Raw genomic sequence first — 27,473 nt, forward strand, 5'->3', positions numbered from 1 at the left:
CAGTGATGACTTATTGATATTGAAAATGAGATTTTTCAGTATGTTAAACAAAAAAATGTGGCAATTAGGAAGCTATTGCTGTTCTAGCTGTTTTCTGCATCCAGTCCTTATGCTAAGCTAACTTCCTCCTGGCCCCAGCTTTAAATTTAACGGAGAGATATGAGAGTGGTATTGATTTACTCATCTGTGCACATTGCTTTTTTTCTGAGTGCCAGCCTCTTTCCTCAGTGAAAGTAAAAACCTCTTAACTTTTCCGAAAGGCACAGAAAGGCCATCACTGTGGCTCCTTTGCTGTCACTCAGAAATTATCACAACAAAGACGGAAACATCCATTTGTGGGAGCAGAGCAGCCGGACGATGGTGAGTGTTGTGCTTTTAGTACCGTAGCTTGTTGTTGGCTGTGCAATCAACCTTCTATTAATGTAGTGTCACGTTAGTTAGCTAGTAAATGTTGTTGTCATAGAAACAAAACTCAGGAGCATCAAAAAAACACTCAGTGCTGCCAGTGCTTTTCTACCAGAGAGAAAAAATGCTATAGGGACACAACTCTGAATAAAGGTCAGTCTAGAAATGCTGAACTACTCCTTTAATTTATTCTAAGCACCAAGATATCACTTTAATAAAGGAACTTCCAGACTAACTTGACTAAAATATTTATTTCCCCAGACAAAGTGCTTCAAACTTTGATGGGTCTGTCCTTTATCTTTGGAAAAGAAGCAGTTATTAATGAAAGTGTCTTTGTTTTAGAGTAATGAGAAACCCTCACAGGTTTGCCCCTTATAAAATATAACATAAACTTTATTGATCCCGCAGGGGGAGATTTTAAAAATGACCCTCGTGCAGGACTAGATGGATACCCTGGTATTTGCAGGGGACAGGGATATAGATGAAGGGATAAATACCCTAACTGATAGCTTTTATGGTGGCGTTGAGAAGAAGGACTGTGCTTTATTATTATGGTAATGGCTGTACAGCAGCTACAGCAGTTCAGTGTAGCTGAAAACTTATTGTGGCAACACACATACTGTAAACACACACTCCTGTCACTATAACACATGTAAAACAATCGCATTGTGGAATGTAGCTCTAGAGCGGCTTTTAAAATGAGGCTCTCATGGTAAGAGGAGTGTAGCACTCCACATAGTGAAGTGGCACTTCTCTGGCCCTGCATAATTCTCGCTTCGCTGTCTGAATAGAGACATTTTTATGACTACAAAACAGGTACTGACTACTGTAAGTCATACACGTACAAAGCAGATTCTTAGCACATGCAGTAATAGTTTTTGGTTGATAGATACTGATTTGGTCTTTCAGCGTAGAACATTTATCACATATCTGTTAATAATGATTCAGAGCTGCTTTAACTGTAAAACCAAACCATTTTTCCAGAGATACAGTTGCAGAATGGAAAACTAAGTAAACTTTTTCACATTCGAAACTTCTTCAAGGAGACAGATGCTGGATTTGCATTTATTGCAAAAAAAGTTCTCTCGACCCACGATAGACCACTGACCTCTCTGGGGTGTTTCTCTGCGTTCTGCATACATGGGTGATTTTTTTTTTTTTTTTCTTGCATGCCCTGTTCACTTCCTGTAGAGGACAGTGGGAAAACTGCATTTTAAACAACCCAAGAAGACTCTTTTTGGTATAAGAATAATATGTATTTTTTTTTGTCTCTGTGCTGCCGCAGCAGCGTGAATGTGAATGGAGCAGAATGTGCTCAGAAATGTGACAAAAATGAAAACAAAAGTTGAAAAAGAGTTGACTTGGTCTCTGAGGATCAGTGTGGGAGAAGCCTTTTAATAAATCCTGTCTTCCATCTGCATAAATGAATAAAAAAACAAACAAACAAAATGACTTTTTTTTTTTTTTGCTTTGAACCTCGTGGCACTCATTCGTGATTGACGTGGTCTTTTATGGCAGGAGATCTGAGGTGAGCTTCCAGTCGATTTTGGAGTGTCAGACTTGGTGAATGACATGGTGTGAAGGGGGGGATTTTTCACAACATACTCGAGGAACTCTACCAGTGTGTATGCATGTGCACTATGCTGTATTCTGAGTAGTATACATGATGTTTACTCACTGTTTCTCATGTAGGTGAGAAGAAAGTCAAATTTGTTCTATTCTAAGATGTGACAAAGAAAAAGTGTAAGTCAGTTGCAGCTTCATCTGCCACATCGTGCACAATGTTATTAGAAACAGAGATAGAACGGGATAGCTCACATCTTTCGAGGTGGGGTTAAATGAGATGCTTATCCATAGTCAGTGTATACAATAGATGGAAGGAAGCTGTGGAGGGGGCAGCAATGAAACATATTTTAACTGTCTTAAAAAAGTCCCACCTAAAAAAAAAATCACATAAATGAGACAGTATATTGAGAATATTTTTTTCAGCACTTAACCTTGCCATCAGACAGTGATTTTCCATGGGGAACTGAAGCTGGGCGAGAGGCAGGGTACACCCCGGACAGGTCGCCAGACTATCACAGGGCTGACACATAGAGACTGACAACCATTCACACTCACATTCACACCTATGGACAATTTAGAGTCACCTGTTAACCTGCATGTCTTTGGACTGTGGAGTACATCCCAGGGTTCGAGCCCTCCACCCTCCACCAGAAATGCTCTTGCTGTGAGGCGACAATGCTAACCACTGCTACCCAGTGTTGCCCTCTCAATGTACCATACACCTAAACTATTACAGATTTTTTTAGCTGGGACTTTTTTTTTGGTGGCTGGTATCCATTTTGCTGCTGCCTTCTATCCACAGTTGTACATTGTTTAGCTTCCATAGCGATTCTCTTGCTGCTTCTCCAACCTTGAGGCGTACTGGCTGACATCTTCTGTATGTAATATACTGACTATGGAAAAGTACCTCATACAACCTTTTTTTTCAAAGATCTGAAGAATCCCTTTAACACCTTTCTGGGGACAAAAAAGTTTTTTCTCAAAGTTGAAGTCATCAGTGCCTCTGTGTGAGCTGCTGCACAGTCACCTGGAAAGAGATGCTTCAGAGCTTATGACAGTTACTGTAAGACTGAGTCTGAGTATATTCACCAGAGATATCACAAAGTGTGGGTTATGGCATAGTGTAATTTCAAAAGAACTGACAAATGACTAGAAAAGCTGAGACACGTTTTAGATAACCTGACCCATTAGGTCGAAGATGCTTTTCAGTCATGTTGATCACTGTAAACATCCCTGAGCTGTGCTTTTGGTAAAGTGAAAATACAGACGATAAGCTTTGTGGTTTTTCTGTTAACAGATATCAAACTGCTGCATTTAGGATCCTCCCAACATGTTGGATCTGTCCATAATTCTTCCTGTCGGATCCAACATGTTGGATCTGTCCATAATTCTTCCTGTCTTTTCTCAAATGAGCAATAGAGCATTTACCAACACATTCTCACTCTGACCTCGTCACATATTGACGTTCGGTCATGGACTTTCCACATCCAGATACAGTGTGCAAGGTTCCCTAGGTGCATTGGTTGTTGACGTTCCAGGACACCTTGTCAAGTTCTGCCTGTGACATGCGCATTGTCTTCTTTCAACATACACTTCCGTTTTCACAGGAAATTTACCGTTTATATATATATTTAGGAAAAAAGAACTGGGTTTGGCTTTAGAATCTTATGGGATGCCAACACCGCTCTCCCAGCTGTAACTTTCGTTCTTGTCCCACTGCACTACCCCTTGACGCCGCAGAGCACCATTAAACTGTAACGGCGACTGACCGCTTATCATGCCGACGTTTGAGGATGGCTTTTTTTTGTCAGTGTCTGACGCCGCAAGTCACTGCCCAAGCGCCGGATTTCGACGACTTCAGAGTGAGACCAGCTTGCATTTACATTTAGAGCCTCTAATCTTTGGAACAGTCTCCATGTCTTAAAGCCAAATCTGTGATCTTATATCCAAACCAGTCTCTACTTTCTGAGTCGCCTTCCACTGAGTGAACAGGTGGTTCAAGGATAAAGTTCCCAACCACCACTACAGAGGCCCAGAGAGCAATTCCTGGTACACTTAGCTTGGTCGTTTCTGTAATCCACTAAGCGAATGATTGGTCCACCTAGTTTAGGAGAGCTCTGGCAAACCACACAACAAGAACCACTTGAAGCACAAGTCAAATGCAGGAAATGGGGCTGGATTGGGCGACTAAGACAGGACACGACCAGACAGTCCTTATCCTGGAATCCACAGGGGAAAAGAAAGCCGGGAAGACCAAAGAACACCTGGAGAAGGTCAAGGAATCAAGAACATCCTGGAAGGAAGCAGAGAAGATCGCCCAACACCGAACCAGCTAGAGAAAGTTCATGAATGACCTTTGCTCCCCAAGGAGCAAAAGGGTTTAAGTCAAGTAAGTCAAGTTAGCTTGGTCGTGCTCGCCGACAGGAAGCCAGTGCTGGTTCAAATTCTTGCGGCTCCAGTTAAAAACCATGCCTTTAAAATGATCCAGGTTTTTTAAAGTTACTGTTTCTAACTTTATTACTTATGCCTACTGAATCTGTTTTGAATACTTCTTTATTTTATGACCTATTAATATTAACATAAATACCATCTGCAGGAGAAAGTTAATGAAAATGAAACAAGCTTTGCACACAGCATATTTAATTGCAGATTTGGATTTCAACTTTGATAATGCCAAAAAGTTTCTAAGATTGCGCAGCATGTATAACAAAAAATTATAATTCAACAGCACACCACAGTTGAAAGTAGAACACACACACACACACACACACACACACACACACACACACACACAGTGTAGATAAGACAAAAAGAATAATGAATGCCATGTTGGTTTTTATCACCACAATGTTAACTTGACTGATGGGAAAGCCCATTAAGTAGAGCTAACGGTGTCAATGCAAAAAACATTAAGTGTGAATTATGTTATTAACAACTGCAAGCATTGTCTCCATAATCAAACAACATCTCACTGAGCCACACAAAAACATCAACATCACTCCTCTATGATACTACATCGCATGATTCGATGACACAGAAAGACAATTTTCATTTAGCTTTAGGGTTTTAACCTCAGCAGTGCAGGAGGTCTGCAGCCAAATTGGCACAAGACACTACGATAAATATTAAAATGCATGTGTTACAATAGCAGCCAACAAACTCAATTCACTCCATGTCCACACTGGGAGATGGTCTTTCCTGTAATTATACGATGTGACCACAGAAGATTAGGTAAATTTCTCCGGAAAATACTCTTAAGGCGGGGAAGCACTTCAGGTAAAATGTGCACGGCAGACTGAGATGAGTAAATGGATGTTTTAACCTTCTGTTAATATAAAACTGAATGAAGCTCCTTGTTGCCAGCAGACATGCTGTGAGACACAATATTCAGATGTAACAATTATCATTTTGTTGTGGCTATACGACAAGTCGAAGCGAGACTGGAGGCAGTAAACTTGAGAAGTTTTAAGCCTTCAGCACTAAGACAACACAGCTTAATGCTGCTGAGCAGAAAACATATTTTTCATGTCATTGCTCTTCTCGACCAGTGATGAACGACTGCCGTAATGGGTCCGAATAATGGAACCAGCCAAGGAAGCATGTACGGCCTTTTACGGATTGATTGACTGATTGATCAGTTGATTGATCATAAAATGTTCCCGGATTAGCCGGTGAATGCTGATAATTATTAACATAAAATTCATACATAAATTCATTAGTCTCTCCTCTGAGGAAGCACAGAGTGGGCTGACAGAGTTGTATTATGCATTAACTGCCAGTGTTTCCCTCACTGTAATGCTTTCACACACATTATCTCTGTAGTTCATCAATTTCGGTGGCTTTCTGTTATGTTTTCTAAAATATGGTGGATATGGAAGTGTAATGAGGGGTACAAAATATCTGCATTTCAGAGACATGTGCACTTTCTTCACTTTAAGAAGAGAGCTTAGCTACTGATATATGGATTTAATTGGGTGTCAATTCGTTTCTCGGTGTTTCCCAGCACAGTCTGGGGCTAATGGCACAAACAGCCGCATCATGTAGCACCAGTTGTCTAGAGCTACCTTTGGAGAATGAGGATATAACCATTAAATATTACATAGCAAACTATTTGAAATGGAAATGTAGTAGTTCTAGCGGTAGATCAACTGGATAAGCTTAATTTGTGTACGTGGGTGCCCGTGCCCATGCACTCATTATACATTTCTTTGCAGTCGAGTCATGAGGCTGTGGTACAATAAAGGCGAGCTGTGAATCATTAGTGACAGTGCACTAAGGTTAAGGAGACTGTCTGTCAAAGTAGACACAGAATAGTTAAGATGCTCGCATGTGGGTGCCTGCGTGTGGGTGGGCAACGAGGTGTGTGCGTGCATTTGCAATATGATTCAACACCTAAATGGATAATTCACCTTGATGTTGTGGAGGCGGTTATCGGTGATTCTCCACTGGGCTAACAATAATACTTCACTGTTTAAAATTCCTATCGGAAAATGTTCTTTTTGCGCGCACCCTCCACAGGGAGGTCTGAGTGCAGCGGTGCAGGGTCATCTACAGGTCAACACTGCTAGAACTAATAAGGAATTCAGAAGCTGGCTTGAGGACATTTCATAAGGGTGGATAATTGCCATATTGGGGGCTTGAACTTGGTTCCTCCAGTTGAAGGATCTTGCTCATCATCATCTTCTTTGTTTCTAACTGAAATAAATAAAATGTTATCGCTTGTTGTTCAAGCGCTCCCAACTTTAGACTTTTAATTTGACTTCATTTATTTTAAATGAGTATTTTATGATGTTTATTTAACCTTGGGCTCAGCAATCATCCTCATCAGTGAGTTATAACCATGCAGGCAACAAAACTCCACCACTGAGCAACTCTGTTTGTCTCTGAGGGGAATTAAAATTCTAATTTGTATTATGATACCAATTTTATTGCCAGCAGTAGCAACAGCTATTACTCATTGATGTGTCTATTTTACAGCATTGTGTTATCTAACATTACTACTGTAACAACATGGCCATCCCTGTCATTATCACCTTAGGACATGAACTGTTTTATCTTTCAGATAAATCCTGAGTAAAGGACCTGGAGATTAAATAGAAGGCGCCTCAAGCCCACTTCAAATTCTCAAACAGCTGTTTAAATAAAGCCAGAAAAAAACTGACAAGTAGCCCACTGGAAGTTTGGACATTGGACTTCAAAATAAAAGCACAAGCTAAAATTGACATATCCTGTGAGATCATGTAAATGTGGCTATTATTCAGTGTAGGGGATGAATAAGCAAACAAATGAACAAACTGCATGGTGTATTCACTATTTGTTTTTCACATCACTATGTTTGTGGTCATGATAAAAAAAAAAAGTGTAGTCTGTATATATCTATGTGCTGGCTGTATCTAAAACATCAGTTTACCCAAAGTTCCTTGTGAACTTTAACAAATTATTACTTTAATAATTAATCCTTTTTGTTTTTTTTTTTTGATTTGACAGACTATTTAAACAATTAAATTAATCTAATTGAAGTTGACTGTTTAATTAATTAAAAAAATGTAGTCTATAAAATGTTGAAAGTAGATTAATGTCTTTCACAAGTTATCACAGCTCTGGAGTGATGCTTTAAATTTGTTTATATATATATGTAAAACCAACTAACCTAATGAAGCCTACTTAATTTAAGAGTGGTGTAAAACTGTGAGAAGCTGCAAATAGCCTGATTTATACTACTTCACTCAGCAAATGTTTTGTACAAATATGACTTACTGTAGTTATTGTCATTGTTATACTATTTTGATCCTTACAGGAGATGACTTTATACGCCAGCTAGGCTCACAATCAAACACAAGGACAGATCACATCTAAACATAAATTACTAAAAGAAACTAAATTGTACTAATAAAGCCATAAAAAACTATGTGTAATGTATAATAAAGATAGAAAATCCACAGATTGTAATGTCCAGTGTGGCTTATATAAAAAAATAGAAATAAAATAAAAAAAAAAAAATAAATAAAAATAAATTCAACAGCTCAAAAAACTGCAGTTAATTATTTTTCATCAATAATTTAAGCACAAATTGAATCTCAATTACACTGCAACCAAAGTCATCAACTGTGCTTATTATTTTAGCCTTAAATGTTTTTAGATTTTGGGACTTAAACCCCCTAATAAAATAAAATAAAATAAATTAAAATATATTTTTAAGTAGCCTATATGGAAGTATATACATATATAGCCAAAATATATAAAGTAGCCTATATATATATAAGCATCCCAAAAAATATAAAAATATACAACATAAAATGTACCTGTATGATTATTTAAATATATGTTCACACACATTTACACAAAAATTCATAAATAATTAAAAAAAAAAAAAAAATCAACAGCTCTGAAAACTGCAATTAACTATTTTCCATTAATAATTTATTGATTTCAGCACAAACTGACTTTAAATTACACGGCCACCAAAGTCATCAATCGTGCTTATTATTTTAATCCTAAATGTTTACATGTAGAGACTTACACCTCCTAATAAAATTAAACAAAATAAAATAAAATGAAATAAAATAAATATTTTTAAAACGTAAAAGGAAGTACATGCATATATTAATATATAAAGTAGCCTATATACAGTATATAAACATCGCTAAAAACAGAAAAATAGAAAATGTAAAATGTACCTGTATGATTATATAAATATTTGAAGGCTACACACACATTTACGCAAAAAATAATCCTAAATGTTTTAGATTGAGGAACTTAAACCCCTAATAAAATAAATAAAACAATTAAGTAAATAGATAAATAAAATTACGTATGTGTAATTTATTGGACTACTTACCTTTTTAAAAATTCAGCAGTGACTGTTTTATTTTGGGAATTGTGCCCGGAAGTGTGATAGGTTATTGTGGCTGACTTGAGGTTGATCTCCGCTGCTCGCGACACAACCGCACGCAGCTGCTTTCATTTTCCAGCGCTCGAGACGCTACGAGGAGAGAGAGGGGAGCTCGCGCCTCATGCTCCAGGGATATTACCTCTGCTGGACTTGAGACCAACACAACAATACGCAGCTTATCTGTGCTCATGAGCACTTAGGTGTTAGTTAGGAGCGCAGTTTGCGGGACATAAACTGCTCTAATGCTCTTAAGTGTTTTTACCAGCGCCGGTTTTAATGTGTTTTATGTGTTTGCGCTCAACAGTCAGGTAGACTTACTGGGGCAGAATTTAACCCGAGTGTCGGCGTGTGATTTATCCCGTGGATGCGGCTGTCGGGGTCGGTGTCTGAGCCCTGCAGGATCAGCCTGTCATAGGGCATGATGATTTCTCTGGCTCTTCACAAGTGGATGAGGAATACTTCACCGGAGATGCTGCTGCTGGTGCCGATACTGTGGCTTTTACCTCTGACTGGAGCGGCTCCGTCTCAGACTACCGAGCAGCTGGACATGGGGGTGGTAAGTTTGACACCTATTTTACCTACTTATAAGCAGGGTGAAGGGGTGGGAAGTTCTTCTACCTGCTTGCTTCAGTGAACACAGGGTGCTGTGTTTATTTATTTATTTTTCTATCATACCCTGCCACAGTGTGGGGCCGTGGGGTGGCAGCTTCTTCCTCTCCTTTCCCACTTGGGCTACTCTTGAACGTCCAGGAAAGAGCAAGTGCTGTCTCCTCTGAATACTTGCTCTGAATTTTAACAGCGCTCTGCAGTCCAATGCACGAAGCAGAGGGACGGTGCACACTGCATGATGAGAAATGAAAATGTGCACAGCAACTTTATCTACCTAATTAGACATCCTCCCTTTTACAAATATACATTTTAAACGCACATATATAAAAAAAATCCTGCAAGAAATAAATACATGCATGTGAAGGGATTAGCCTAGGCGTCATATCCACCTCTTTATAGTATGCTGACAGCACATATTCAGTGCTAATATGATAACTGGAGCTCACTGGGAACGATTGAATCCATGAGACATTCAGCTATAGGTTGTTTTATCTGGGCTTGTCTCAGTCACGCCTGTATAAGACCCGAAGCCAAGTTCAGGGGACTGCTGTGATTAAAATACAGGATCTTATACTGTAGTCTGGTGGAGCAGATTGGAGCTCAGTGAAACAGACAGCACCATTAATGAAGAAGCTATTCCCTTAAAGGACCACATGTTTAATTAACAGTGATATCTTAAATTCAATGTATATGTTTTGCATGAGTAATGGAGGAAGTCACATGGATATACATCATCAGAGTTCTACAGCATGTGCAGCACACAAGCTGGGGTTAAGGGAGCAAGGCACCTGCAAATGGGATGAAACACAAAGCTGCATGTACATTATGAGATTCTTCAAAGTTCTCTGCTTTCAAAAACTGATTATCATCTTCATAATTTCGTCTTCATTAAAGCTGCATCTTTCTACTATTTCACTCCTCGGGGCAGTTTTTTGTTGCTGCTCATCCCAAACTTCTGTCTCGCTTCAAACTCTTCTTCTGTCTGAAACCCACGCTTGGGGGATTAAGTTTTTCCTCTACAAAGACTTGCACCAAAATAGATCACTTTCTATTGCTTTGCTTGTTTTTGGCTTCAGGTTTATTCGTCCACCTTTTTGACTTTTTTCAACTAACACAACAGACAATTTAGTTTTGAGGTTATAATTTTTGATCTAGTTTAGACTGTGTGGGCGATACAAGGAGGATTTCAATATAATCAAATAGTTTGTAGGCACATTATTACATTATTGTGTACAGAAGTTACATAATGTTAGAGATTGTTTTTAAGAGACAACAGCACACACACTTCGCTCAGTAAGCTTACGTTGACCACATTTTCTATCAGTGTGAAATACCCAGACTCACTTTTGTTTGATATATATAACAACTGTTGATTCATTTACCAAGTACTTTTGCTTCTGAAAAAATGCTGAACACGGGGTATTAGAGAATCAGATGAATGCCGGTTTCGTGGTTCAGAACCTGCGTCAACAGTCCGTCTTTTTCAGTACTGTCATATCTGTATTTTGGGGTGAGGTTAATTGATGAGTTTACACCTGGAGCTAGATCTCTTCTCGTTGGAGGATGTTACAGAAACAAAGATTTATACTGTTAGTTTAACTCTATCAAATACCAGTTTATTTCGGAAGGATATTATACAAATAACAAAGGTTATTTAAATGGATGGGAAAAGTTTATTGACTTTTTAACTAATTCAACAGACACTTTAGTTTTGAGATCATAATTTTTGATCTAGGTTAGACTGTGTGGGTGATACTAGAATAATTTAATATAATCAAATACTGTGTAGGCTAACATATTGTGCAAAGAAATTACATAATGTAAGAAATTGTTCTTAAGAGACAACAGGACACACGCTACGCCCAGTAAGCTGATGTTAACCACGTTTCCTATCAGTGTGAAATACCCAGACTCACTGCTGAGGCAGATGCCAACAACCCTGACATCAGGACATGGTCTGTTGCTCGTTCACTCTGAATCCATTTTTTCTGTTTTTCCAAAAGGTCAGTTTGGCCACACCTGACAGGATTTTCATTACAACCTGTACACTCTTCTGTCTTGCTGTGTGCTTCAGCCACAAAAAGCCAAAGCCTTGAAAAAGCCGGTACATTAACAGAATGGCCCTCCCACCCTTGACCTTCTTGTCTCGTTTTGTTTTCCAGTTGCAACATCATTCAATGCTTTATCGCTTTTCACAATAGCCCTAGTTTCCTGCTTCGTCTCAGCATTTGTGAATTAGTAAGAGAAAAATATCATGGGAGCTCATCATTTTCTATCAGTGAAAACATCTCTTGTGTATCTGTTTTTCTCTCTCTCAAATAAGTTGTAAAGCAGAGGGGTTAAGTTCAGGATTATCAATAAAGCTTGGGTAAACAGTTTTACTGTACCGTCATCGGGCAAAAATCACATAATAAAATTTGACCATATTGTAATACAAGTGCACTGAGAGAAAACTAGACTCCTGTAACTCCTTGACTCAGTTTTCAGGCTTTAGAAAATCTAGGTCATGACGGGAGACTTTGGCCAGTCACAGGTTATATCAAAGAGAGGGCGTTCCTATTGGCTGCTCCACAAATGCAGATGTGCGTGAACGTCCCTTCGGTGAAAGGCTGATTCAGTGGCGGAGAACCATATGCGCATATGAATTCACGTTACGGCCGGGTTCCACCGGCTGCAAACGTAAGCATCACGTCAAGCGTCTTGTTTACCGTTTGCTGAGCCATGATAGTTACAGCATTTCCCACCTAAGTTATTACATATATTTGAGTAATCTACAAGTTTACTGTACTGTTTGTCATCTACTCGCTTTCAAATGTCCGCCACGGACATTTACACAATGTCATGGATAAACATGGGTAAATGAATGAAAATGAAAATCATCACATATCACCTCTGATAATATTCATATATCAGATATTCATATTCATTTAAAAACACACTGTGCTCGCTTAGCACACTATTTCATGTAGTTTTTATCTGCTGGAGGGTCGCGTAAGGGAGCGTAACGCGACAAAAATAGAAGAGCCTCCTAAAATAGAGAGTTGTCGCGCCGCTCCCGTTGTCGGTGCAGCCGCTGTAATTGATTAACGGGGGCGAGCTGCTACGGGACTCGCGTTGCAGACGTGTCGCACCGCTCCCGTTGCCGGTGGACCCCGGCCGTAACTTTCAGCTCCGCCATCACTGACGTGTTTTGTGAAAGACTCGTCGGAAATCAGTGTGAAGCTGCCTGTTCCAATACGCACACACTTGAATTGTGCTCTACATAGTTATTATGGACTATATGTACCGAGTTTAATTCTGTGGAGACAGACCATTAATGTAGCAAAATAAAATGACAAAAATCGCCCAAAAAAATCGCCAAAAATGAAACCAACCGTGATGGACTCAGCTGATGGGCGATTGGCGATATATTCGTCCAATCGCCCAAGCCTACTTCCAGCATTGGCAACAACTGCCTACACTGCAAAGCAACCCAAAAAGTTAGCCTAAATTAGAGTCTAAAAGAGAGTCTGATGGCAGTGTTTCAGAGATGGATGGTAAGGTTGCTAATAGTTTAGCTTTCTGATAACCGGAACCAAAGGCTCACAGTGTTCATATTTACATAGCTAACGTTAGCTAGAACCTTGACTCACAGTGTGTCCTCCGCCTCACTCCCCGCCACTACAGACCACCTCGCTGGGAAGAGAGCAGGCAGCAGTTCCAGAGATGGACCCCCAGTCAGTAGCCACAGAAACCACAAAACCCCAGGTCCAGGGGACCGGACTGCTCCGACTCCCCACTCAATCAGAAAACTATCTGCTGCTGAGACCTGGCACTGCCGCTACAGTTGCCGACTGAAGATGCGGGGCTGCTTCATGCTCCGCTCCTTGCTAAATAGACCACAGCGGCAAGGAGTGAGGTGATTAGACCATGGGCTTGCTTCATGTTCATCTTTATGTAGCTAATGTTAGCTAAAACCTTGAATTACAGTGTGTTCTCCGCCTCACTCCCCACCACTACAGACCACCTTGTGGGGAAGAGAGCAGGCAGCAGCTCTGGAGATGGACCCTCAGTTAGTGGCTGCAGCAACACAAATCAAGCCACCGCAAACAACCCGGCTCTTGGCAACCAGACAGCCCCGACACCCCACTCAATCAGCAAACTTTCTGCCGCCAAGACCTGGCACTGCCCCTTGCCCAGAAGCCTGCTGTGACACCAGGCGCTGGGGAGTCTGTGTTGCCCAAATTCGAGCTGCTACCGTTGCAGACAGAAGGTGTGGAGTCGCTGCATGCTCCCCTCCTGGCGAAGCAGTCCGCAGCGGCAGGGAGCGAGGTGATGGGACCATGAGCTGGCTGCCTAGCTAATTTTTGCCTCATTTGTGGTCTGATAAACAAAAAATAGTCATGATGGGAGCCAGTCACAGATCATTTCAGAGGGAGGGCATTCCTGTTGGCCACTCTACAAATGCAGATGTGCATGGATGTCTATTTGGTGGAAGGCTGGCTAGTGGAGAATCCTTCAGAGAAAGTAGCTATCCCAGTATTGGCAACAACTGCCTACACTGCAGAGCAACCCAAAAGGTTAGCTGGCCAATCAAAAGCAGAGTCAGAAATGTTGCTAATAGTTTAGCCTTCTTCTAACCAGGACTGTAGTGTATGTAGCTAACGCTAGCTAGAACCTTGAATCACAGTGTGTCCCCACTCCCCACCACTACAGACCACATTGCGAGGAAGACAGCAGTCAGTGGCCACAGCAATCCAGCCACCACAAACCCCAGCTTTGGGGGAATGGACGGCCCCAATTCCCCACTCAGTCAGCAAACTATCTGCTACTGAGACCTGGCACTGCCACTGGTCAGTACCCTGCTGTGACACCCAGCGCTGTGGGGTTTGCACTGGCCAAATTCGAGCTGCTACAGTTGCCAACTGATGGTATAGAGCTGCTGCATGCTCTCCTCCTGGTGAAGCAGTCTACAGCGGCAGGGAGTGAGGTGATGGGACCGTGGGTTGGTTACCTAGCTAATAGATCAGTGTACAGGAAACACTGGGTTGCTGGATGAACTGCGTGTATTTGCCCATGGTAGGGGCTTAGGACAGAGACGGAAGAGCTGCAGAAGAAGGGTGTATTTGAAATACCCTCCAAACTTTGATTTAAGTCTTTAAGTGAATATTAAAAAATGTGTCTGTCTGTAGTCGGCTGGACCTGCGATGGACGAGCCATGGACAGGTAATCAGTGTCAATGTTCTGATACCTTTCTTCTAGTTGATTTTACTGAAGAATACTGAAAAAGAAGTCTAACTGTAAAAACACAGTTATGAAAGTACATGAAAGCACTTCAGCTGACACGTCATACTGGGCAAAGATAACAGCTTTTGTATAAAGTTTTATACTTCTTTCACAAACTTTTTTTTTTCCTCTTTTCTGGAAAAAAATTGTGTAAACAATGGCACTACAAACACAGCGGTAGCACCAGATGAAAAGCTGTGGTAACAGCAGCGATTTTCCTCCATTTACCTTGGCAGAGAAAATAATACTCAAGATGGAAGCTTCCCTACATTTCTAGATAGAGCTGTATGATACACTCAGCACTCAGCTGCTTCTGCAGCTTCTGTGCAGCCTGTAGTCTGAGGGCCATTACTCATGTTGTGATGACTGCGATGTCCTGTCCGGCTTCATGTGCCAGTAAATGCAAAGCAACGTTGTCGACACACTGATGGATACAGGCCTGAGAAAGTTTACATTTGTTCTGTGGACTTAGATATGATAAAAAAAATTATGGATATAAATATGCCTCTTGGTAGGAGTCACAGAGTTCATTCAACGAAAGTAACTATGTCCCTGATGTTGAGCCTTTTTCTTGAGAATATTTCGGCTGAGGAAACTAGTTGTGAAGATTACTTTGACTTTATGACAAGAAATATCTACATCATCTGCTGAAAGCCCCGATTTGCAGGTACTAATTCATAGGAAAATATTGGTACCCAAACAAACATCACTATTTTTGCACCAGGCACACCTTGTAGATTTGCATGGTGGCTACGAAGTGTTTGCACTTTCTTTCTTGTAGAAAAAGAGCTGCTTCAGTGACAAGATGATAATTTGTCCAGGTAGAAGAAGACGTGTATTCTCCGGCACAGTGTATTTCTCACTGTGTCCACACACTTTGAAAAATGGAAGCATCTGAGAAATAACTCTCCATACCCTTTAAGGTCCTCCCTAAAAGGCAAAGTGTAGGAACTGTCTGTGCCTGGAAACCATAAAGACATGAAAGTGCCTTTCAAGTTTATCGTTTTGAACCCAGCTTGACCACTTCTTATGAGTAAGCAGGGTGAGTGATCTTTGCACTGTGTCTGCAGTTTCAGGACAGGTCCTTATATTTCCATTTTTGCCCAAGAAAAATAGGATACAGACTTTCTCTTCATTCTTCTTGAGAAGTCACAAAAATAGGATGTCTTTGTTGAAGCTCCAGGGGAAGGGTGTCCTAGTGCCTGCTGTTTAGAGGACACATGTGACTCCCTCAGTCTGGAGATCATGGGCAGTAGAGTGCAGAAGTTGGAGATGAAAATCACTAGTTTCATTATGTTGTACTATATTGATTCTTTGGACAGCAATACAGTATTTGCTTATATAAGGGCTGCCCCCGACTAAAAATTTTCCTAGCCGACCAATAGTTGTCATTTAGGGCCATGAGTTGACTAGTCGCCTGCGTGTTTACGACATTGATTTAATTATTAAATGATATATATTTTGGGTGGGGCAACGCAATGGTTTGAGTTGAAGGTGTGAGAAAGAATAGTATCAGTAACATTGTTAACACTGTGCTACATTACAGAGAAATACAAAACCGTACTAATGAACCTTCATTAATATAGGCCTATGTTTTATCTACAAGTGCACGTCACACACTGAGCGAGCCGCCTGTTAATGACGCTGTCGACAAAGCAGTAATGATTGTGCTAAGTGGCTAATGGGCATGTAGCTACTTCCATGTTTCAGATGATACGTCATGTTTGTAGTCGACCAATGAAGATGAGTTCACATATCACCTTGGGTTCGTCCTTCACCTTCTCAAAATGATGCCACACTTTGGATTTCCTGCCCGACATGTTATTAACTAGCCTGTGGAATAACTGCAGGTACCAGCCCTGGAAATTAGGAGCCGTACACTGCCAGGAAAATGTGAGGCTGGGTGTCACTCTTGTGCCATTTCTGCGCCATGTTTTTTCAGGTGGCAGGTTGCATCTGACCCTTAACAAGCACTGTAGCATAGCCTATTTACCTGATATCCTGAGTGCAGAGCTGATCTTCTTCCAGGCGCTGTTTATAAGTGTGTAGGCCTATCGTCCGTGGGACAGATGTAAAGTTCTGGGTAGCCCTGCACTAACATGATCAACTATTTATCAGACTGAATATTTACAGAAGAAGGAAAAGATATCTGTCGGCTGTGATTGGTTTGTAACGTGACTCCTGTCTGACTGCTGAGCGTGGCTTCTTCCTGTGTCTGTCCTTTCAAATTAAAGTCCCACATGGTCCAGTTATACAGATTTTGATTTATTTTGACAAGGTGCAGCTCCTAACAGAGTTTCACGTTTGCTTGTTTATTTTTTTGTGCGACTGAGCTACCAATGGAATCTTGCCATCTAATAACCTTTCTGTTCGACTACGTTTAGACGACTTTTGGGGGCAGCCCTAGCTGATATCATAAAGTGTGCAATGATACAATTTTGAACTGAATTCCAATTCCAATTTGAATTTCAATCCAGGGGCCAGCGATTGATATGAGACAATATCATATGCCTAGTTAACACAAGCAGTGACAGAAGAAGCTGCCAACCCTTTCTTGTTTGCTTTTGGCCATAAAAGACAAAAAACCCTACATAAATAATTGTAAAAATTGTTGAAACAGAGCAGCTAATATCATTGCAGTGAGAACAAGGTAATGGAGTGAGATACCGGCCAGGATCCTCATTTTTCTTGCCTCATTTTTTACCTCATTAAGACATTGTTTGCATATGGCATGTGCTTTGTCTGTTGACCTGTCTCTTTCCTAGAAAATATCTCCACAGTGCGGATTTACTCCTGAAAGGGAAGCAAATATCCTTGTCATATTCTTTTTGGCTGCTTGCCATTATCTGCCTCACACTAGCAGCCGGTGACACAGACGAGCAATGGAAAATTTTAGAAAAAGGTGTATCTTTAATACGACAATGTTTTCACTTTGCATCAGCGATACTGAATTGTTGATCATTGATACATTGTTATACTTCGAGTAAGTGTTGCACTTAAATAAGTGATCATGCCGTATGCTTAAAGAGCCCTGTTAGAGGAAAAAGCATGTGTGAAGTTTTGGAAGACGATCCATCTGATAAAGGGGGATCAGGTAAGTCAGACACTGTTCTCAATTATATGAGGGATAAAGAGTTTTCCTGCTTTATTTTTCACTGTAAAAACAGAGATCCTTATGTTTGATCACCGATAGCAAAGGCAATTTATCTCGACGCTACAGTCTAACTGCAGCTGCTAGTTCATCACGAAAGACAGAGAGAAAGTATCAGCGCAGACAGCTCTGATGATGATGATGACTTGGCCAGTGACAGATTTCCTGTCACTGGGGTGCAGCGGGGAGCCAGAGGACACACAGAGCACGTCATTCTGCACCTTTGGAACGGCTGTAAAGTGGAGATATGATCAGATGATTGTGCACATCACTCTCTCCACAATGGATACATGCATGCGTCTGTGTGTGTGTGTGTGTGTGTGTGTGTGTCTGCTTTTCACTTAGAATTTGAAACACCGAAAACAACCCCAAAACACTCCTCTGATCTCCATCTTTGCTCCTATCCACTCCCATTACACCTCATTTCAGTGATGCTCCATCACTTGGCATTTAGTTAGGATTGCAAATCTTATGGCACGTACTGTGTGTGTGTTTTTATAACAACCACACACTGAGTCCTTAAGTAACTGAACTGCGCACTCAAGCACAGATCAGAGGTATTCATTTTATAGCTTTGCTGCTATCCAGGTTGATATATCACCACATTGCACTGATTTGCAATTTCAGCACTTGAGGGAACTGAGTCATAACAACTAAAACGTAATACGCTCTATGTTTTCTGCTCATCGTATTATGTTCCTCGTGAGGAATATTTGCTCCACTGAAACAGAACCGCCCAGCTTCCCAAAGGAACCATTCACCTGAACATCGAGGGCTTCTCTTTTGATAAGCAAGAGTGAGCCGAGCAGATTAGCAGCTGATAAATTGCCTAAATTACTGTACATGCAGCCACCTGTGGAATTTCATACATTAAAGAAGCACAATCAATGATCCACAAAACGTCAAGACTGTGTGAGTGTGTGTGAATGTGTGTGTGTGTGTGTGTGTGCACCTGGAAGGGCAACCACACACTGCCAGTCCATTTTTCACTCTCATTTTGCTGGTTAATTTCTTCAATGAGAACACCATCTGGCATCAATTCCTCTGGAGCTGTAGGCTTCTGCTCCCATATCTCCGCCACTCACTCTGCCTCCCTGCTAGTTATCAAAATGATGAGTTCCCAAAAAAAAGAAGCAACCAAAACAACAAAAACAAACAAATTGTTTTTAGGAATATGCAGGAGGATGGGGTTTTAAAAAGTGAAGTCAATATGTGCAACAAAACTGCTATCATGATATTAATGAGTCCCACCAGGATCCTTTATGAGATTATTCCAACCCAAATTTCTTCAATTTGAAGTGGCTTTTCTGATACAATTCTGATGAAATTTAAAATCCTTTCTTGGGTTATTTTTGGCATGGTTAAAAAATTGCAAGGTTGCTGGAAAGACAATGTAGATACGGCTCACTAATACCCATAATATGCTCAGTAATTAGGTCATTGGTATTCTTAAGAGAAGCATGACAATGACTCAAAGAGCATTCAGCACCAAAATAAAATCCTAGCTTCAAACATGCTCATGGAACAATATCCACTCACTCACTGCTGTTTGAATCCTGTCTCTTCAAGTACCATTAATCCTCCATCCTCCATCCAACAATGGTTGAGGAATTTTTTAGTGTGGAACGCAAGACGGAAAATGTTCATTTTAATAATTCAGTTTTTGTTCTGAAGGGTGTAATAGGGAAATCATTTCATTTCCAAGCCCCATTTCTCTGGCCGCTAACAGTACCCCTACCCTCATTAGTACCGTGTTTGCTTGAAATTTGTGTACATTTCTGCAGCATTATATCCAGCCCCCCCTCCCCACTCTTCTCAGTCTCTCTGCTTCCGTTCTGCTCCTGCACTTCAACGTAGGAGGCTTTCTTTCTACCAGCACATCATGGTTCTTCTGATTACACCCAGGGGCCCAGGGATAGAGGAGACTCGAAAGAAGAGATGCAGTGTCAGTCAAGAGAAAGTACTGAAATAACTAAGCAACAAAGGAGCAAAAGTATGTGATAAGATGCTTCTGCCATGAAATATGAAATGTTTCATCTTGGATTTATCAGTCACTGTGAGCCTAATGACCAAAAATGATTCACACCTCTGTGTATTATACAGTCCCTTCAGGATTTTTTTAAGATTGTTGCAGCTTAAAAAGCCTGATTTCACAGCATCTTTTAAAGAAAAACTATGATGCATGTTGCAGTGTTTTAGGTGTTTTTTTGTAATAAAATCAGGGAGCAAGTGAAAATTGCAAAAATAGTTGCAATTAGTTTTTGTGAGTCATTAAAAATCAAGGGCAACTTGTTCTAGAGAGAATAAAACTGCACTGTTTTGAGTTTGTGAATTAACGTTGTCACTAATCATCCATATTTAATCCAGCTCACCTTTATTCTGTTAGCGCTTGCTGTAGATCTAGATGTAAGAACATCTGTCATGTCATGTCATTTTCTTGAGAGGCCATGTTTGAATAGTTGCTGTTGTTGTGTTACTGTGGATTTTTCTATTATATCCTCCTGAGACCTGAACTTTTGTTTGGTATGCATTTTTGATTTCTCCGAGCTATTTGGAATCAGTAGGACCCGATAAGTATAAACTAACTAAACACTGTCAATGATAATTAAGTCCCAGTGCCCTCAAACAAGACAGCAATAAAGTCCCAATGTCTTCAAACTATCCATCCATCCATCCATCCATCCACCAGTACCCCAGATGTCCCTCTCCACAGCAACGCTTTCCAGCTCCTCCTGGGGGACCCCAAGGTGTTCCCAGGCCAGATGAGATATGTAATCCCTCCAGCGTGTTCTGGGTCTGCCCCGGGCCCTCCTACCAGTGGGACATGCCTGAAACACCTCCAGTGGGAGGCGCCCAGGTGGCATCCTGATCAGATGCCCGAACCACCTCAACTGACCCCTTTCGACGTGAAGGAGCAGCGGCTCTACTCTGAGCTCCCTCCGGATGTCCGAGCTCCTTTCCCTATCTCTAAGGCTGAGCCCAGCCACCTCACGGAGGAAACTCCTTTCGGCCGCTTGTATCCGCAATGTCATTCTATCGGTCACTACCCCGAGCTCATGACCATAGGTGAGAGTTGAGACATCTTCAAACAAGTACTTGGACTCTTACTTACTCTTAGCTTGTTGCTGTTACTAAAATTGGTCAAATTTGTTGCGATATCATACTACAAACATATTAGTCATAAATAAACAAGTTTCAGTCATAAAATGTGATCAGGTTTTGGACCTTGTCCAATTTTTGTGTCGGGATCGGCTGCAGAGTGACTTGGCAGAGTTGGCTGCCATCTTGTTTTTACCATTTGATGGCACAAAAAAGTGTCTGCAACAAGGACAGCAGGTCTAACTTAAGTAAAATGAAGTATAAGGTCAAGTAAACCCAAAATGTGATGTCCTCATATGAGGAAACAGGGTCTCAGGAAGATATGCTGTATTTGCTGCATATTGATTGGCCGCAACCTTGGCTAGGTCTCTCTTGTAAAAAAGAGATTTTCAATCATAATGGGACTTCCTGGTTAAATAAAGGTAAAAAAAAAAGTAGAAAAGTGTTGTCAGTCAATGTAATTGGTGTTTCACCACAAGGTTGCTCACAGTGCAAAACAGTTTACCCCCGCTTTCATGCAGATCATCAGGGATTTGCCGTGCATGGTCATTAGCAGTAATTCTGCCACACATGTCCGTATCATTAATCAAAACAAGGAAGTGAGTTTGGTGACCCTATGAGGGGTGCTGCTGCAATTGGAGAAATGTCCGAATCTGCAGAAAAGTTTTGGTGGTTTGACAAAATTCAGGCGGCTTGGTTGAATTTGCCTTAACTGTTCAAAATGCAACATCGCAACATCCTGGAGAAGCTGATTATACCTCTAAGATATTGATTTGATTGTAATTAATGGCTAAGTTAGTGATGACTAATGAGGTATGCAGGAAAGTTAAACCACACCAGAAAAACACTCTGGATGCTGGTTTCCATGTAAAACTGTTATTAATTTCTCAGCCTGGATCGTTAGGATACTTTTAGCACTGCTGTCCCACTTCCATCAAGCTGTGTGACCTTCTGTCTGCAGAGAAGCATTGTGGGACTCAAATTCAGGGCAGGGAGATTATTTCAGGAACAATGTCATGTGGGAGAGGACTTGAATGTTGGAGAGAGTATATTTTTCCATAAAGACTGACGGAAAGTGAATGTTCAGCATGTAATATGAAGTGTATTCCCAGCTCTCTGCGTAGAGGGAAGCCGGTCCTTCAACCCGCTCCTCTCCTGCAATCTGTCACCTCAGCCTTGTTAAGCGTAAAAGTTCTCCAGAGACATGCAGGTGCCTGAGAAGACTGTCAGCATTACTGAGGAGTTTATGATTTCCTCAGAAACCAATTCAACAAGGGTCTCCGGAGCCCTGACACCTCATTGGCTGCCACTGTAGCATGGCGGTTTGGGACTGATGCGTGGCAGCTGGAAGACTTGTGCGTGACGCTCTCAGACAATGACAGCACATCGATTTCCAGGTAAAGTTTGACAGCATGAATTCAGAACTTGATTTACTGTTGGCAATCCACATGTTGTCTCATGAGCAGAATAAACTAGGATTGTAAAATAAACTTTTGGCCACATACTCTCAACTTTGCATTGAAGTATAGCTTTTGATTATATGACCAATTATGGTTTAAAGGTGCATGTGTGATGGATTAATAAATTAATGACACTGTGGGCCCTGTTTTAACTATACAAGCACAACAGCCATCGCAAAGGTGATAGGTCTTGGGTGCACACACCGTGTGGGCGTCTCCAAGCACAGCACAAGTGCAGAAAGGCTACAGAAATAAAAAATTGCAACTGGTGGATGATTATTATATGATAGCATTATTCCAAGGCTGTTTCAGTCACTATATCTCACATCTTAAAAGGTCACATTATATCATACTTAAGGTGATACAGCATTGTTTGTGCCACAATTAGTTTAAAAAAATAAAGATTAAAATGCAACATTTTGAGGAAGAAAGCGGCGTACAGAATTGCATCAATATTTTGCATGACCAGGCAGAGTAGAGAGTTGTGCGGTTGTTTAGTAGCAGCCTGGTGTCGTTTGCATGTGATTTAATCAAAGTAAATGGTCGTGCGTAATGGCACTGCGGCACAATCAGAGGCTGCAGATTTATCACATATGTCTGTCCTGCTGACTTCAGATGGCTGCAGCGATTTAATGAACTGAAGAAGAAGGTTGTCAAACAGTATAAAGCAGCTGTGGAGAACAGATACTGCACAAACAGCTCTTACTAACTTTTGATTCAAATGCGTCTACTTATCGAAGATTGTTTAATTAAAACACTTTAACTACATTTTAAGTATTATTTTGTTGTTTCTGAGCATTTGCTGCAAGGATATAGTTTGCTCCTGTTGACAAAATCACCTAATTGGCAACAGAGACTGTCGTCTAATCTCAGAGCAATGCCTTCGACCCAATTTCTATTGAAATAACTGCCTTTGTGTGAACTCATTTGAATGAACCACCCACTTCTTTGCACCTGTCCTCCCACCTGTGCTCTGTGCGTGCTGCCATAGGCATCAAAATACCACACGGACAGGAAAAGCCAATTTTAAGGGTCAGGACGAGGGCCGCCATGAAAATAGAGCCCTATGGGTGTTACATCGAGCCACAGCCATACATAGGGATTGATGCTCTGGTGCTGACTGAGGGCTTAGACATGGTCCACACATACACAGGTAGCTTTTTCTATGTATTTCGGTCCATACACAAACTGCATTTTAGGCCACTTGAAAAAGGTACTTTAGTCAATCTCCCTTCAGGTTGAAGATGCCCAGAAACTCTGTTTTCACTGTTGTCGTGGAGACAGATAAGAGTTCTTGGCTTGTGACATCAGAATGTGCACCGTTATCTCCTTTGTGAAGCGCCACAAATAAAGCAAGATTTCATGCAATGGTAGACAGTTGCCAAAATTATGCTGGCTCTAACCTTGCAAACAGGACTTTTTACGTTTTTACACATAAACGTACACACTTCCGCTGTGTTTCGGAAAAGAGGCATCAGAATGTGATACCAATAACTCTGCTTCACTATCAGCCCACAAATATGATTTTCCCCCCTCCACAATGTGCCATTGCAGCCAGGTAGCCCTCTGGTAATAGCTTTTTTTCAGGCTTCCGATTGGCCAACATTGTCTTTTTCTTCCTTGCTGGATTGGCCAACATGGCTTTAGGGTTAGGGTTATAGACTCTTTTAGGGCTGACGTCCCAGTGACGTAATTTCATTAGCTGGAGGCAAAACATGTCTCACCACCACAGGGCTGTAGGCTACACAGGACTCTTAAAATGTTGTCAACAAAAAAGAGACAAGACAACTATTGTCAAATGTGATTGAACAAAAGAACTGGACGGAGGCGATCATCAAAAATGCTCACGTGCGGTGCACGCTTCATATCAGGTTAGGGAAAAGTATTTACTGTTGTAGAATACCATTATGTGTATTAAGGGTTATCATGTCCACCTCATCAGCAATTGGGGAGGTATTAAGAGGAATGTTGGATTTCTCCGTAACGCTAACTTTCTTCAGACAGAGTGCCGAGAGTGCGCTCTGCCGTTCTGGGAGTGCGGTGCTCTGGATAACCGAACGGTACATTTGGTAGGGATTTACAATCGGTCCAGTTTGTGCCAGAATGTGCTCCGGCACTCGGAATGAGTATATCTGAACGCACCACTCGTATCATCTTCCTCCATTGTCTAAAACAAACCAACAGAACTTGCTAGCTAGAGCTAGCTAATGTCTGTGGAGAGCTGTTTTGCCTCCAGTTAAGCCCCGCCCACCAAAAAACGTCATACTGTTTACTAACAGAAAAAGGGTCTATATCACCGCCTGTTGGTTTGGCGTGCTCTTGTAAGTGTGTCAGTTGTGTTTTTGGCATTTTTCATTTGGACAGATACATTTTTTACAACAGTGCTCTTGTGGATTGTTTTTAGAAAAAGGAGGAAAAACCCTGTTTTCAAAAATACCAGTTTTAGTGTGGACAAAGCCAAAGCAGTGAAATTGTGCTTCACTGGAGACTGCAGGAGCAGACAGAGGCAATTTATATGCAGACAGTAGATTGTGGGTGTGTACATCCATCTATGGCTAACCGTGGGAGTGAAAAATTAGGCAGTTTCAGTGAGATTTATCAAACAGAACCAAGCATATATGCGTAGCTTAGAAATCTGACAACAATAATGTGTATGCATATTTCAGCTCTTGTTTGCACACAGTTTTAATCCTGTCTACACAGAGTTTTGGCACTAGCAAATGTCAGAGTAGGTGAGATTACAGAAGTAATGGACCGAACTATGCAAGCAGTTGAGCGGGAATTACTGTTTTCCTCAGCTGCAGATGATTCTTTCTCCCATTGGCTCCTACTGGTTTCATGACTTGCTGTAACTGTTGGTTAGAAGCGCGCTTGCTCTCAGGCTCCCCATGTGGAAAACCCCAAATCAACTCCATGTGGCAGTCCTATTTTAACTGAGGCATCCTGTCCCCCTCTAGTCATACGCTCGATCAACGTTCTGGCTGCCAAAATTATTCAAAGGCCTGACCAGGTCTTGTAATTACGGTGGTTTCTGGAGTTGTGTCGCTTGCATGTTAAAGTTAAAATAATCCAGAGGCCCGCCAACCAAACTGGAGGAAACCCCAAAGCAACAGCAGAGCTCCTCTGAAGTTTGCTGTCTGAAACTGGCAGAATTGTAATACAGTATGTATGTGTGCTCGTATACGTGCGAGGGATAAAGAAAAAGGCTGTTGCTTCTCTGGAGCAAGATGCATACTGATTTTCATCGCCGACATTGGCACAGGAGTGATGGGCAACGCTGGCTTTTAGTTTATTTCATATCAAAGTGAAGGACAGCTTGTGCAAAAAAAGGGGGGAAAGGAAAAGATAAACACTTTCTGAGGGAATGCTTGATGTGTGCTTTGGAATTAAATTTCAGTTCTGTATGCTCTCAGAATGAAGGCGCATTTGTATATCTGAGCGAAATGAAGACAGAGGGAGAAAGACAGACAGAGAGACAAATTGCACAACTGGGAGGCGTTGGGTGTTCGGCCAACGTCTGTGAGTAATGTGTTTATTAGAATTATGATAAAAGCTTGGCTGCAAAGAGCATTAAGGTATAAAAATCAGAGTTTGCTACCGAGAGCTGAATCACTTTGTCCCACCGCACAATACGCAGCCCCATTAATTTGGAGAGTGACTGTTACATTCAAGATTGTATCTTGAGGTGGCCATTAACTCAGCAATTATTCATTGGCTAATTAGGTATTTGCAGTGTTTTTTTTTCTCTCTCCAGCCCATGGGAGACAAACAAAAAGAGTTATTTCTCAGTGTGCCTCTCCCTAAGTGACAATTAAATTAATTACATATCCTCCACAAAAGAACAAGTTATTTAGTGATCAGATTGTTTTTCCAAGTACTGTAAACTCTACCCGGCTAAAGTAAAGTAAAATTAAATCAATTTTCAGTATTGTGACTGAAGAATAGAAGTTTCTTGGGGCAGGTTAACACAGTGCATTAGCAAATTACAGAAGATTGACCCTGATCAATTATCAATAAATTGATCATTACACTGGAATAGAATAGCAACACTAGAAGTGATATCCGAGGGCTGTATGATTATTTGATTTATTACCCTATAATTTGGACCCTCCAAGTTCTAGGACGGCAATTGGAGTGACACTCCTCTCAGTTGCATATTTCTATGAGTGGAAAAATATGGACAGTGGTTAGCATTATCAACGCACAGCAAGAGAGTTCCTGGTTTAAACCCCGGTTTGGGGGAGCCCCTCTGTTTGGATTTGCATGTTCTCCCTGTGTCAGCATGGGATTTCTCTGGGTACTCCGGCTTCCTCCCACAGTCCAAAGACATGCAGGTTAATTGGTGACTCTAAATTGACCGTAGGTGTGAATGTGAGTGTGAATGGTTGTCTGTCTCTATAGAGTGCCGAAGTCACGCCCCTTCCGGTGAAGCTCATGGGACCTTAGATCGGAAAAAATACGAATGGCAGTGAATGAGGAGAGAAATATTATCTTTTGGTCCCGTTTGAGTTGTGACATGAAATCCAAATATGTTGTTCATGAATTTAAAACATAAATTTTAAGGTCAAGAAAGTCATACTTTGTGGTAAAACTGTTAAGATATAAGCTTTTGAAAAAAACTTAATTAGAAAAACTACACAGGAGGCGGTCGCGTATGTGACGTCATAGCTTTTGCTCGCTTCCTGCAGCTTGGAGTGATTGCAACCTGGCACAAAACACACAGACATCTTCAATCATAAATCGATTAATCATCAAACAGTGGAATTTCAGCGGGGAGGCCAAGCTGCAGGAAGCGAGCGAAAGCTATGACGTCACATACGCGACCTCCTCCTGTGTACTCTTGAGTCTTTCTAATTAAAAAGCTTATATCTCAACAGTTTTACCACAAAGTATGACTTTCTTGACCTTGAGTGACTTCGGCACTCTATGTGTCAGCCCTGTGATAGTCTGGTGACCTGTCTAGGGTGTACCCTACCTCTCGCCCAATGTCAGCTGGGATAGGCTGCAGCCCAAGTAGCAACATTGG

At 41.2% G+C, this 27,473-nt stretch overlaps 1 protein-coding gene and 1 long non-coding RNA gene across 2 annotated transcripts in view; one reads left to right on the forward strand and one right to left on the reverse strand.

Moving 5' to 3' along the window:
• LOC117269151 (uncharacterized) overlaps positions 1 to 8,940 on the reverse strand; it is a 39,371-nt gene extending 30,431 nt beyond the window's left edge. The window contains exon 1 of the long non-coding RNA XR_004502708.2: positions 8,810 to 8,940. This is a non-coding gene — a long non-coding RNA (uncharacterized LOC117269151). The remainder of the gene's footprint in view (positions 1 to 8,809) is intronic.
• The window catches only part of mmp17a (matrix metallopeptidase 17a), a 140,879-nt gene continuing 122,325 nt past the window's right edge, over positions 8,920 to 27,473 (forward strand). Inside the window, exon 1 of the mRNA XM_033645963.2 lies at positions 8,920 to 9,419. Coding sequence (XP_033501854.1) covers positions 9,282 to 9,419 — 138 coding nt within the window. The 5' untranslated portion in view covers positions 8,920 to 9,281. The remainder of the gene's footprint in view (positions 9,420 to 27,473) is intronic.

Source organism: Epinephelus lanceolatus, chromosome 19 (genome assembly GCF_041903045.1).
Source record: "Epinephelus lanceolatus isolate andai-2023 chromosome 19, ASM4190304v1, whole genome shotgun sequence".
Classification (NCBI taxonomy): Eukaryota; Metazoa; Chordata; class Actinopteri; order Perciformes; family Serranidae; genus Epinephelus; species Epinephelus lanceolatus.